The following is a 13,313-nucleotide window of genomic DNA, read 5'->3' on the forward strand; positions in this document are numbered from 1 at the left end:
GATGAGCCAAGTCAGCAGAACTTACGGCCAACAAAGCAAGGTGAGAAGCTACAGGTGTCCAGGCTGAGAAGCTACAGCAGAGCAGCTCCAAAAGTGCATTTCTCAGCATTAATGCAGATCACTCCAACCGACTCAGTGGCCTCCAAAGGCCAAAATATCTTCTGACAGACATAAAGATGCATTTACTTTGTATTCAATGATGTAATAACTTTCTTATCTAAATATCTTGAAAAGTTGGTGAACATATTCATTTCTGAGATAACTTAGCACTCAGATATTTTGTACAACCGATTGTATATATTTGCCCCTCGCACAAGCTTGCAGGGGTTGTTGTTGATTTCTCTCGAAGAAGTTCTTATGATGTAATCTTTTCAGAGTTTAATAAACAAAGTGATGGAATTTGTCAAAGTTCTGGAGTGTTGAATGCGTTCTGGTGTTTGTTGAAAACTGCAGGATTCCTGTGTACCTCACAATACAATAAGTTTTCTGTAACTCTCTTTGTTATGTGTTTCAATCTATTACAATCCATATATATTTCTAATTTCTAAGTGTTTAGCAACAAAGAAAAAGAATAACCTTCAGGATTTATTCATACAATACCCTGAGTTCAATCTATGTTGTTAATGAATGTTTTCTTCAGCTATAATCTTGATAAGTGTAATTCTTAATTGCTGCACTTTCAGAATATATCTTTCACAGTGACCTTTGTTTCAGGAATTCAAGTTTGCTCCTGAGCAACATGTTTCACTTTCACATCACCAGCTTAATGGAGAATTCTTAATTGCTTTCTGTTGGCTGACCATACATCACCACTTAAGTTTAAATTTTGTTTGTTTGAGATACCCAATAGGCCCTGCAGTCTGAACATCATCACTCCAGCATTTCAAAACAGTTCACAGCTCTAGACTCCATTGCCCAATGATATACTACTCTCTGAACACTACATCTTAAAGCACTGAAAGAAGTCCTTCAACCAAAACATAAACCAAAAACTTGAGCATAATAGCTAGCCTAAAATACCCTCATAACAGAGACAAATCATAAAGAGAGAGCCCTCTCTGATTTCAGTTTGGCTAGAAACTGTAATCAAAAGATTGGTTAGTGGTTACCTCGGCCGTATTCCCTTGGGAGTCATAGGGAACAACCTGGGTGATAACAAGAGGCAGCAAGACAAGTAGTTCAAGAAACCCTATAATGAGGCAGTCCAAACAAAAATTTATGTAATGAGATAGTCAAAATGATATGGTTAAACTAAGAACCTATGTAATGAGAGAGTTAAACCAAGTATTCATTCATTAGTTTGGTTATCACTGTGTATAATATCCGAGGTGAAAAATTGTGAGGTTCCTTTAGGCTTCTTTCTTGGATGTTCACAAGTTGTGAACATAAATAATCCTACTATGTATTTCAACCGAATGCTTGATCGTGAAAAATGATGTCTGAGTACTCATATACATAATGATTTCAGTGCTAATGTGAAAAGACATCACTCCTATAGGCAGGCTGACCTGAGCGATTAAGTATATGTTGACTCCACAACTGAATAATTACATTTTATCTTAAAAATTTGATTTTTCTCTAACCACCAGGAGTTTGGAGGTGTGTGAGGGCTCATTGGAAAGGGGAAATGATCCTCTTTCAAAAGGTCTAGGGTTCAATTATATAGGATTCCTTCAAGGTTTCCAGTTTTAATTGTTTTGTTGACTGTGCATAATTTTTTTGTGAACACAACATCATCATAGTGTGTCATCAGCATGACTCCAAGTTCCTCATCATAATGTTCCTCATCATGGTGTTCCATCTAAGTTTTCCATGTGATCATGGTGGAATTCATGTCATCCACCATGCATCATCCTTGGTGACTTCCAACCATGACATCATATGTCATCAAATAAATTTCCATTAAGAAAGTTATATTTCATCAGTGACAATTATTGACCAACAATATCCAAATGTTGATAGCTATATAAGTCCTCTTGTACCTCACCCTGCTTGTCTCAAGAGCCAAATATGGTTTCATGTGAAACTAAACCTACAGGTGCATAACGAGAAAATGTACAAGTGAAGGACAAAAGTAAAATGAACCCAAAACAAGTAACAAAAGCAAAGATGAAAGGAAATAAAAGAAGAAAGAAAAGTAAACAAGAAAGCAAACACGTCTCCTACTCCTAAGCTAAACAGTGCATGGGCCTACTCGTGTGAAGTGATATTTCCAATGCAGCCATCAGTGCATTGGGGGGCCTATGTAAGTGAAGGCATGGTCATCAAGAAATATGTTCAAGAAAACCAAGACACAAGAAAGATAGACCAATGAAAACCAACACACTCGAAGTTTGAATGCGTCCACAGAAAAGAAAAAAGTAAAAGCACAAGACAAATGCTCTGTGGATGTACCATGGTGTGGTAACACACTATATGCATAAAACAAAACATACACACTCTTTTGACCTTGACATATGAGAAAACATGCAGAAAGAAGACAAATTTTGCTTTGCAACATGAATTTCTACGTATGACTCCTCCAATGAATCAGCGATATGATCGTGTGATTCTAGTGGAGGAAGTGAAATCTATGGATCAGATTGATTTTCAATGTAAACAAGAGAGTGATGAGGAGCCTAGGGTGTTTCAATATATTTTTGATTGGGAGTGGAACTGACCTCAAGGTTGTGAGAACCTGACATAACCATCAACTCAGGCTGAAGTGCCTCGATAGCTTGAGGGGTTTCCACTTCATTAGTGGGTAGATCATCAAAGACCGATGGCTTGGAAAGATCAACATCAAGTGAATCAACATCATGATCAAATGAAGGAGTAAAGAGATCACGATAGCCATGATCAGAAAATTTGAGATGTACATTGGCATCCTCATGATCTGATGAATCGTACAGATGGGTTGATGAGAAACAAAATTTTTCAACATCCAAATTTATAGAAAGAAAAGATGATGGATTGACCGCAATCAAATGATGGACTGACATCCTGTGCATCCCGTGAATGATCAGAAGTGGAAACATCTGGGAATGAATTTTCACAAGACAAATAAGAAATGGAGAGATCATGAAATATGTCAGGATAGAGTGGACGAGGTGTGGATAGAAGGAGGTCATCCTTCACTGCAAGTTATTCTTCAGATTCCCACACATACTCATAAAAAATGACAGCGCAACTTGGTTGCCCAACACCAACTCCGTCAATAACATGATCCTCATGAACATCACATGAACAGTATGGAATGGATGAACACAAGACACCAAAACTCAAAGGATCAACAAAACACGAGGAATGAGATTGATAAAACAAGTCCATGTGACAACCAATAGGCTCGCAGTCCAAAGCTATGTAAAAATCTATACCAAGTGGGGTGTAAGGAGGTGATGGTTCAATAGATGGATTCACAACTTATCGCACCTCGTCCTGTGGAGCTAGAGCTCTTTGATGAGGAGCAGACGGTGGGTTACCTGTGACAACAACCTTGTCTGTCTTATATTTGGTAGCTCTAACACCAAGGTATGTTGGGAGGAGTGCAAAGAGGATTTTCAGATATGTGAAGAAGATACTAAAACCTTTCCTTGAGAAATTTTCAATCAACTTCATCTTTGGGGATTTGAAAAGCAATATTACAGAGGCGATCCCAGAATAGTGCAATGGATTCATCAGGTGCTTTCCTTAATTCTATAATATTTTTATCGAGTGCTTTATAGTCATAATGATATAAATAATGACCTAACTCTCTGATCATGTGATCGAAAGAGTGAATGGAGGCTACGGGCAATGTGTGACACCATTGTTGTACGTGCCTTTTGAATGTGTAAGAGAAAATCCTACAGGAAATGTTGTCCAAGGGGACTTCATTCCTATGACAAAAGCATGTGAAGGGAACTTTGTGCCTTAGTAGGGCTTCTTCGCCTTCACCGTCATATTTAAAATGTGACAAGTCATCAAGAACGTCCTCTAACACTTCGAAATAATCTGCATGAGAAAAACATGTCAGAGGTATGATTGTAATGTAAGTCATGAATGATGTGTAGAGATTTAGAACATATTTTGAAGGCTCAGATTGTCATCTAGCCCTCCTTCTAGCACCAGAAATTTTGATGGTACTAGACCCACCAACATGTCAAGGGATATCCACAGTAAGAATTCCCAACTAGACCTCAGACCATTTGGAGTAAGAGTCCTAGTAGTGGGTAGTACAATAGTGACTTGACTACAGTAGCACACAGAGGTAAGTATGATAACTTTTTCGGAAGTAAGTCTGTGACCTTTTAGTGAGTCAAGTGAGATGCATGGGGGGTTCTAACACACAGAGGGGAAAAGGAAGGGTGTCCCTTAGAAGCTTGTAATAGTACACAACCTAAAAGGAACACACGAGTTGAATGACATCACAGGCTGGAAGCAGAATATTCCACAATCCGAAGTGATTGGTTAACACAACAACACATCTCCAAAAAGATTCATATAATCACATACAAAATAGTTCACACACAAATGCGTAAGTTAAATAACATACCTTGCGAAACTAACCAGAATAGTCGAACTGCAATAGCAACATATGCATGAAAACTTGTTGGCTCAGTTATATATATATATATATTAAGTGAAAGTTCCATCCATACATACACCATTGAAAACCACTAGGCCCAATAGTGGAACACTACAGTCAACACCGTGTGCTCCTCCAAAGAGATGTACTCACTCTATGTCATGGAGAAGCCAAGGCTCGTCACAATACTCTCCAAGCCTTCTCTAAGCAATGCCTAGCCAAAATATTGGCTCCCACAAGCCTATACTATGAGTTATGAGGTTCTATATATAGCAAAGGGTGGGGTGACCCTTAACATTTCCCTATGACTCTTGGGCTATCCTCATGACTCTTCACATTACATAGTGATAGTTCACATTCTAGTAGTGACACTTGGAATTTCACTTACAACATATTTACAATAATACAATTTCCACATATACCCATGTGGGACAAAATAGGCTTGAGTCAACCTAATAAGACAAACAATAACTCGAGGTCTTAGGGAAATATCAACTTGGTAACCTCCTCATAGTGATCTTTGGTGACAAACTGATACCAAGCTTGGTACTATGCTATCGTGTCCCCATATTGTTTGGTGATGTCTTTATCAAAACAGATTCTCACCTCCATGGCCTTTGGGTATATGGTTCTAAAACCTCTTTCCATCTCATCTTGAAGCATGCACAACACTGTCCCGAGTGTGGCTATACCAACGATGTACTTCTACATATTCTCTATGCTTAGCTGCAAGTCATCACTGGGGACTTCACACATCAAATTCTCTATGTACCCATCAACCTCTAGCATGACTTGGTTCTTCCTCATGGCTTGAATGAGGGTTTTGATGGAAGGGATCTTGTGTGTCCTCACTATGAAATCCAGACTCCTATACAACCGTGCATAGGAAGCATCAATGCTGGTGATGGGTGGAGGTAGTTGCTCATAATTCCAGATTAACATTTGAATCCATGCTTTGTTTAGCTCTTCCTGTGGCTTCATCATCTTGTACAAGTAAAGCAGGGCCCCCTTGTACCTCATTTTCCATTCCTGTACATTCACAATGGTAGCGTGGATGTCTTTGAGTGTTTGGGTTATCTTTGTGCGCTGATACTAAAACCCATAAGATGGACAACCACTTTGTGCAGGGTGACAAATATTATATACATCGTCTGCATGGTTGTCTGCAAATTTGATATCTCCGCAAGTATTTCTTTCCTCATATCTGCCATAACAGATCCTGCAAACTTCTCTATTCTCTGCCTGACCTCTTGCAATTCCTTCGTCATCTGATCATTCTTTGCTATCAAGAACTTGACCATCGAACTCGTGTCTTCTGCATAAGCCTGAGAAACCTTGGTCATGGAAGTTGGATGTCTTCTAACATCTAATACAATCACCCTTTCTTCTATATGCGCATGTGATTTTTGATCATCTGGGAGCTGATTTCTATGTGCATGTACAATATTGTGCTATGACTGGTCGAATGACAGATTATAAACATTTGTCTCTGGATCATCATTAAGAAGAACAACCTCTCCTTGCTCACTCAGTACTGGTTGTGATTCTGGAGGTTGCAGAGACAATGGTGCGATGCCATATGCTCTTGGCATGAGATCGGTGTATTGGTCCTATCACTTCTGTTCCATCTCCATTTCCATTGCCTCAATTATCTTCTCAAATTGATGAGTAGATTACTGAACCTCCACCTTCTCACCCTCTTCTTCATCTATTGGCTAGTATTCTATCTTAACCTTTATGGGGTGTAGTTTTCTTTGTTAGTACACCTTGCCTTTTCTCTTATTCCAGTTTCTGAATTTCTTCCCTTTCTCTCCTCCTGAGCTCTTGCCTTTCTTTCAACTTATTTTTTGTTTCCTGCAACTTCCTCTTTACATATTTTATCCTTTTCTTATCTCTCTTCTTCCGTTATACTCTCCTTTCACACTGTCGCCTCTTTGCCTCTATCTTCAATGCTACTCTCTCAACAAGAGGTTATTCTCTAAACTTGTATCATTGTTGAGCCTCTGCACCCTCGACAATCTTCCTCTTACCTTTTTCTTGTGTCAATTTTCTTCTCACCACTGCTATTGTTGTTTCCTCTTATGGTGCTACTGCCTGCAGTGCTACTTTTCATTCTACAACCATGTTGACTGGTTCATTGAGCCTAGAGGAGTTATAACAATACCTCCAAGGATCTTCCTCTGGGAGATGACATGCTTTGTGGATCCATGGGTAATACACCTTCACACAGTAGTTCTTGCATATGCAGTGGGGGTCATACGGATTGAAACTCTTGGTGCTGAACCCAAAATTCTTCAAGTCCTCAGCCTCGACATCCACGTCCTTCAAGGTATGGATCTTGTATAACTAAATCCGCAAAGGAAGTGTAGGCCATGGTGCCTTATTCCTTGTTGGCTTAAGGGGGCCTGACCTAGGTTCAGAGTTGTTCACCCCAAGCAAAAAAAACCTAACTGTTGGCCCTTTCGGCAACAACCTGCATAATGCAGGCTTCAGTATCACTCAAAGTAGTATTGAGGGATGGTAGAACCAGGTTTTTGCATCGAGAGACAGTGTGATAAACAGTCTTAAGCTTTTATAGCATAGATCTGCGTTCATTCAAATCGATAGTCTTCTATGGCTCACTACTGCAATCCTAAGAGGATAGCTTCTAGACCTTCATGAAGGTCTACGATCAGTCCTTGTGGACCCTAAATAGGCAAGTAATCCACTTTCACACATTAATAAATAACCCTAGATCTTCCTTCGTGTAGATCTACCCAATTCATCATAAATCATAAGAAAAATAACACTTAACTTTGGGGAAATAGTTAATTATTTAAGTCATGCATAAATAAGGTAGATTCATTAGTTTCACAAAACATTTATTCATTATTCCATAGAAAACATGTTATAAAGTGACAGATCATAACATAGACAAAATAAAAAATAATGCTCATATTGGAAGATAATTCTTCAAAATCAGTCTTTATTCATCTTCAATGTTCAGATTACAGGATCTCTCACCCTGCGCACTCAGCTGCAGGGGTCCACACACTCAGCTATGGATTTACCAAGTCCTCCTACGCACTCAGCTGCAGAAGCCTTCCCCTTTCACCTAAGTACAGGAAGCAAAGCCTTCCTACCTTGGCCCTCGCCCAAAACAATCTCTATCTTGACTTGTCCTTTTCTACCATTAGTTACCCTTCTAGTCTCGCTATGACTCAAATATATAGCATTCTTCATTACAATACCATGGTCTATGGACCATGGGTTAGTCTCAAAACTAACCTATTTAATTATCCAAAACAATGGGTTAAACCCCTTTGACTCATATCTAGTTGTGCACTCCGCATCCACATTTCGTAGAGACTTTACATATTTTTACAGAACTTTTACAAAATTTGGGTTAACTTAACCCCAAAAATAACCCTGGGGACCCTATCCCAACAGGATCCAAACACAAATATGGTGACTTTCCCTTGAGTCACTCAGCTGGTGCCTCGACCTTGCTACAAAGACCACCTAGCTCAACCTATAATACTTCAACTTTAGCAACGCTCTTTGTCGCAGCCTACTGTACTTCTTCTATTAACTTCTTTTTTGTTGGGCCTTCCACTACTAGGTGAATTTTCCTACGTGTCTGATACAACACCTTTAGCTTTTCTTGGAGTGAAAAAGTAAGCTGGTAGGCTTCCTTTAGCGACGACTATAATATGGCCTCTAAAAGGGACTCTTTCCTTTGCAATTCTTCCATCTATGCTTACAACTGCTTTCCTTCCTGTAACTTCGCGAGGCATTGCGTTGGCACCAAAGTGTACGTAGTCGCTTAGACCTCATCATACTTCTGATGTGTCTCTCTGACATCAGTGTTCAACCTCTACAAATTCGGGTCCTCCTGTAGATTTTTCCATAATTCCATTACTTGGTCGAACATCATTGCATAGTCTGTGACTGCGGTATCCAATGTGTTCATATTCTCCTTGATTGTTGCTCCGCATTGCTCCCAAAGCTCTGGTGGAGTCATTGGCTACAACTTCAACTGCATTGCTAATATATTCATTTGGAAATGAAAAGTGACCCTACCAATCTCGTCCTTTGATGCATGTACCGCAACAGCCAATTTCCTTACTTTTGCTGAAGCTACGACATCCTCTGGGATGTTCAATTCTGAAATTGACTTGCAGGCCTGCTCTATGGTTGTCTCCAGGCTCTGACTCCGTGTCTACATCTCCTCCTTTTCCTTCAACACCTGTTCTTTCTCCGCGAACATCTATTCATTGTTCACTTTGAACTCACTTACGACTTTGAGGATGCGCTGCTCTCTGATCCTTAGTTCATCTGAAACCCCCTAATGTAGCACATGGAGGGTTTGAAGTGATAGCATAGCCAAGTTAATTCCCATGTCCTTCACTATAACTAGCACAATGTGATCCTCATCTGACTCTGTGCAAACAGACCCTTCCGGTAATTGTATGACTCTAAGGTCCAGAGTCTATTCGAGATCTGCAACTGTTCTAGTTTCTTGTGTCAGGCTCGCTTGCACCCCACTCGCTTGCCCGATGCTTTCCTGAATCCTATTGGTCTGGATCTACATCTCATGCAAATCCTTTTGGACACTCCTTAGTGTCTGCATATACTGTTGCTCAAACTGCTGCCACAACTTTTTTGTGGTATCGCGGAACCTATCACTGATCTCATCGAGATCGCCTTCTGTAAGCACCATCAAGTCAATGTGCGTCTGCTTCTTAGACTTATGTTTTTTCGTTGTCCACCAATCTACTCTTTTCCACATTTTTTCAAGGTGAAAGGAGTTCTCTTCTCCTCCCCACCACCTCCTTCCTTATTTAAAAGATCCTGATCATCCATGTGCTGTGAAGCTGACTTTTCAACTTCTTCTGTATCCAGGTGTTCTTTCTCACCTATTCTTTGGCAGAACGTTCTTTCTCAAAAGTTGCCTTAGTAGTAGCTTCCTGCTTCTTCTGCTTAGCAAGAGCTCACACTACCTTTTGAGCTACTTCCTTATGCTTCTGCGTAGCGGTTGACTGCCCAACAAAGATATTTGCACCTTCACTTGTACCCACACCAAGCTCCGTGGGTTTGCACCACTCTGCTAGCCAAGTCCCCATGATCTCCTGCACATCTGTCTTATATACCAAATACGACATCTTGTGCCATATGTGCTTTAGGTCCTTTTGCGCTCTGATGGAAACATTTTGGAATTTGGCCTTGAACTCCGCGAAGGTCATTAATTGTGCAAACAAGGTTGGGGACAACCTCGGCCTCTAATTGATAAAAGTTCGAAGGTCCATCTCCATCAAGATCCAAAAATTTTCGACTGCTTGATCCTTTCCAGATCCTTTGTTTCCCATAGCGAAGCAAACCTCGCTGCCTCGAGCAAATCTTCCAGCTGCGGGGGAAACTAACTATCCTCTGGTAATCTCCAAGTTACTAAAACAATAGACAATAAAAACCATGCATAATGGAAGGTCTTGCTCTCTTCCTAAGCTTCCCAGCAGTCCCCGAGGAACTCCTTGCATAGATACTTTTCCCAATTGTATTGAACTCCATTCATGCACTAGGCTGCTAGTGATACTACCGGCACTGGAACTTCATCCACGTGACATTTCCTCATAGTTTTTCTGCAAGAGTGTGGGCGATGAACTGCACTACCTAGTCATGAATAGAGTGGATAGAATATTTGCACGACTTCTTAATGAGCCCATATTCGACCTTCATCTTGTCTGCTAACTCTTTCTCTCCACTTTTCCCTCCAAACTCCTTGGCAGGGTCCACCCCTTTGTAGGGCAGCTTTGTGATCCAATGAATTAACATGTTTGTAATCGGGATGGGCTCCCCAAGCCATAAGCACCCATTGTGCACCTGCACGAGGAGATGGCACACACACACACCGTGTTGATAGTTGACCTATGAAAATGCAGTACGTAGAGCATGTGCAACAACCCCGCTTGCTCAACACCTCTGACCCACTTCATGGGCTCTAACCATGTAACCCTAGTCTCTGCATAGTATATCTTCGTCATGTACTTTCTAGTTTCAAAATATGGGAACCTCTCATGGTCCCAAAGGTCCCAGTCCTCCTTTTCTAGCATAGGAATGCATGCTAGTGTGGTTCCTTCAAACTCCACCTGCTCAAGCAACAATGGTGTCGAAACTATGAATTTATCAGAATCTAGGTCCTTGGTGACTTTGGTTTTTCCCTTCCGTGGTTGGATATATGCCGGGAGCCATGTGATGGGCTCGGTTTCCTCCCCATCCAACGCATCCACACCTTGGTATTCCTCCTCCTCCAAATCAACCACTTTCTCCGACTATTTATCTGTTTTCTCCTTTTGCCGCACCTCTAGATTCTTCCTTGGTGATTGTATGAATGAAATCGGCTTCTTCTGCCTGCCCTTTGTAGCTAATTGCTTCAGCCTAGGCAACCTTGGCATGGTAGGAAGATGGGTTGTAGCTTCCATACTTGAAATTTCAGGGCTTGTCGCATTAGAAACAACAGTGTCAGAACTTACGGCTTCGGTGGGGTTTGTAGCAGTCATTCGTTCTATGAACAATTCTCGGGCTAATGAGGGGTGCATCATGAATTCCTCCTAGAATTGACGACTCATAAGCTTCAAGAATAAAATCACCCAGAAAACTCTCAGATTGCAAAGTGTTCTTCGGCGAACCAACATGCTCAATTTATAGAATTCAAAACTAATCGTTCCCCCCAAATTCTGATCATAAATGCATCTTTGGTGGCAGATATCCAAAGATATTCACCATAAATAGTGCCTAACTGCTCCTCTTAACTGCTTTTTGGCCATCAATTCATGAATAGTAACTCCAATGACTATTTCTGGACCCATCTATGTGACACCATCCTCCATGGTGCAACTCATCCAACGGAACTTCACCTGTCGCACTCTTGTCATCCATCGTGCAACCTTCCTACCACGTTCTTCACTTAGTCAGGCAACATAGCTTATAGTCCCGCAATCCCTTGCAAGTTCCTATATTACTAAGACTATCCTACTTCCATATAGTCATTGCACGAGGGAAGGATCACCTGTGTATAGCTTTAGCCTAACTCTGTTCACTTTTCCAGGGAATGGTTCCCCATTCAGCTTCGCAAGATGAACTATGCCACCATCCATGATATCCTTGATAATGTATGGCCCCAACCAGTGCATTTGAAACTTTCCTGGAAATTTCGTGAACTTGCTTTCATATAACAACACTAAATCATTTATCTTGAACATGTGCAACTTAATATGTCGATCATGCCATGCCTTCTCACGTTCCTTTTGCACTTGTTGGTGAAATACTGCAAGGAATCAGTCTTCTTCTAACTCCATGATCTGTGCGATCCATTCCTCCAAGGTCTCGCGATCCGCCATCCCTATCAATGTTGCAATATGTAAGCTTGGCACAATATATTCCATAGGAATTACTGCTTCAATTCCATAGACCAACCTAAACAACGTTTGCCCTATCAACTTCTTGCAGGTCATCCTATAAGCTCATAACACAACAAGTACGCACATGTCCTAGTCATTCCTCTGTGCATTGCAAACCTTTGTCAATGCATGATCCAAAAACTTGTTAAAAGCTTCCACCATTCCATTCGTCTGTGGGTGAAAGGGTGTGCTCTTCTGATGATACACCTGAATTTTTTTGAGCATTGCGCTTATCGTTTCATTCCAAAAATTCATACCCCTATCACTCATCAAAATCTTAAGGAATCCAAACCTCGTTAGGACATATTCAAACAAAAACTTCACAGCAATGGCCACTATACAATCCTTCACTAGTTGCACTTCTGCCCATTTGGTTAAGTATTCTGTTGTAGTAATGATGTATCGCGCACCCGTCTTCTTACCTGGTGGTTGTATTGGACCTATAAAGTCAATGTCCCACTTATCAAATACCTACAATGAAACTTGAGGATTTAAAGGTAATTCATCCCTTCGCGAAGGCTTCCCCATCCTTTGGCAAGCATCGCATGCCTTGCAGTATGCCTTAGAATCCTTGTGTAATGTTGGTCACCATAGCCCAGCGTGTAAGAACTTTTGCGTAGTCACTTTCCCTGCATAGTGACCTCCTTCTACTCCTCCATGGGCTTCAGCTAGGATACTAGTGTGTTCAAACTCCGGACTATACCTTCGCAATATCTCATATGTTCCCATCTTATACAAATGACCCACAATTACTGAAAAATCCACAGCGCGAACTACTAAATCCTTCTTCTGTTGAGTGGAATAATCTTCTAGAGTTATTCCCATTGTTAAAAAGTGAATGATATCAGCAAAATGATCATTTGCGACACGCACCACAAAGAGTTGTGCATCTGATAGTCCTTCCTCCAAACTACTTGGTTCCTCACCTGTTTCAATCCTGGATAGATGGTCTGGTCCTACATTCAACCTTCCAAGCTTCACAATCACTTCAAAGTCATATTCCTAGAATAATAGTAACCATCAACATATATTCCCCCCCAACATAGGCTTATTGACTAGGTACTTCAGCGCAAAGTGATCTGTATACATTTTAAAGTGTCCACCTAACAAATAGTGCCTAAAATTTTGTAGAGCATAGACCATTGCCAACCCTTCGCACTCTGTAGTGGAATAATTCTTCTCAGTTTTGAATAACTTCCTGCTCATGAAAGCTATCAGATGATCAATCTCTCCCTCACCTGTTTGTGTTAATACTACTCCTAGCACAATGCAAGAGGCATCTACATGCACATGGAATTCCTTCTTCCAGTCCGAAAACACTAAAATAGGTG

General features: G+C 40.8%; 1 protein-coding gene across 1 annotated transcript in view; it reads right to left on the reverse strand.

The window, feature by feature from the left end:
- Nucleotides 1–5,889, reverse strand: part of LOC149251454 (uncharacterized) — a 37,518-nt gene extending 31,629 nt beyond the window's left edge. The window contains exon 1 of the mRNA XM_089453892.1: nt 5,693–5,889. Within this exon, the coding sequence (XP_089310018.1) occupies nt 5,693–5,889 (197 nt within the window). The remainder of the gene's footprint in view (nt 1–5,692) is intronic.
- Nucleotides 5,890–13,313: the final 7,424 nt, after the last annotated feature.

Source organism: Pinus tabuliformis, chromosome 7, assembly GCF_031772625.1.
Source record: "Pinus tabuliformis cultivar Carrire ecotype Pingquan chromosome 7, CPIR1, whole genome shotgun sequence".
Classification (NCBI taxonomy): Eukaryota; Viridiplantae; Streptophyta; class Pinopsida; order Pinales; family Pinaceae; genus Pinus; species Pinus tabuliformis.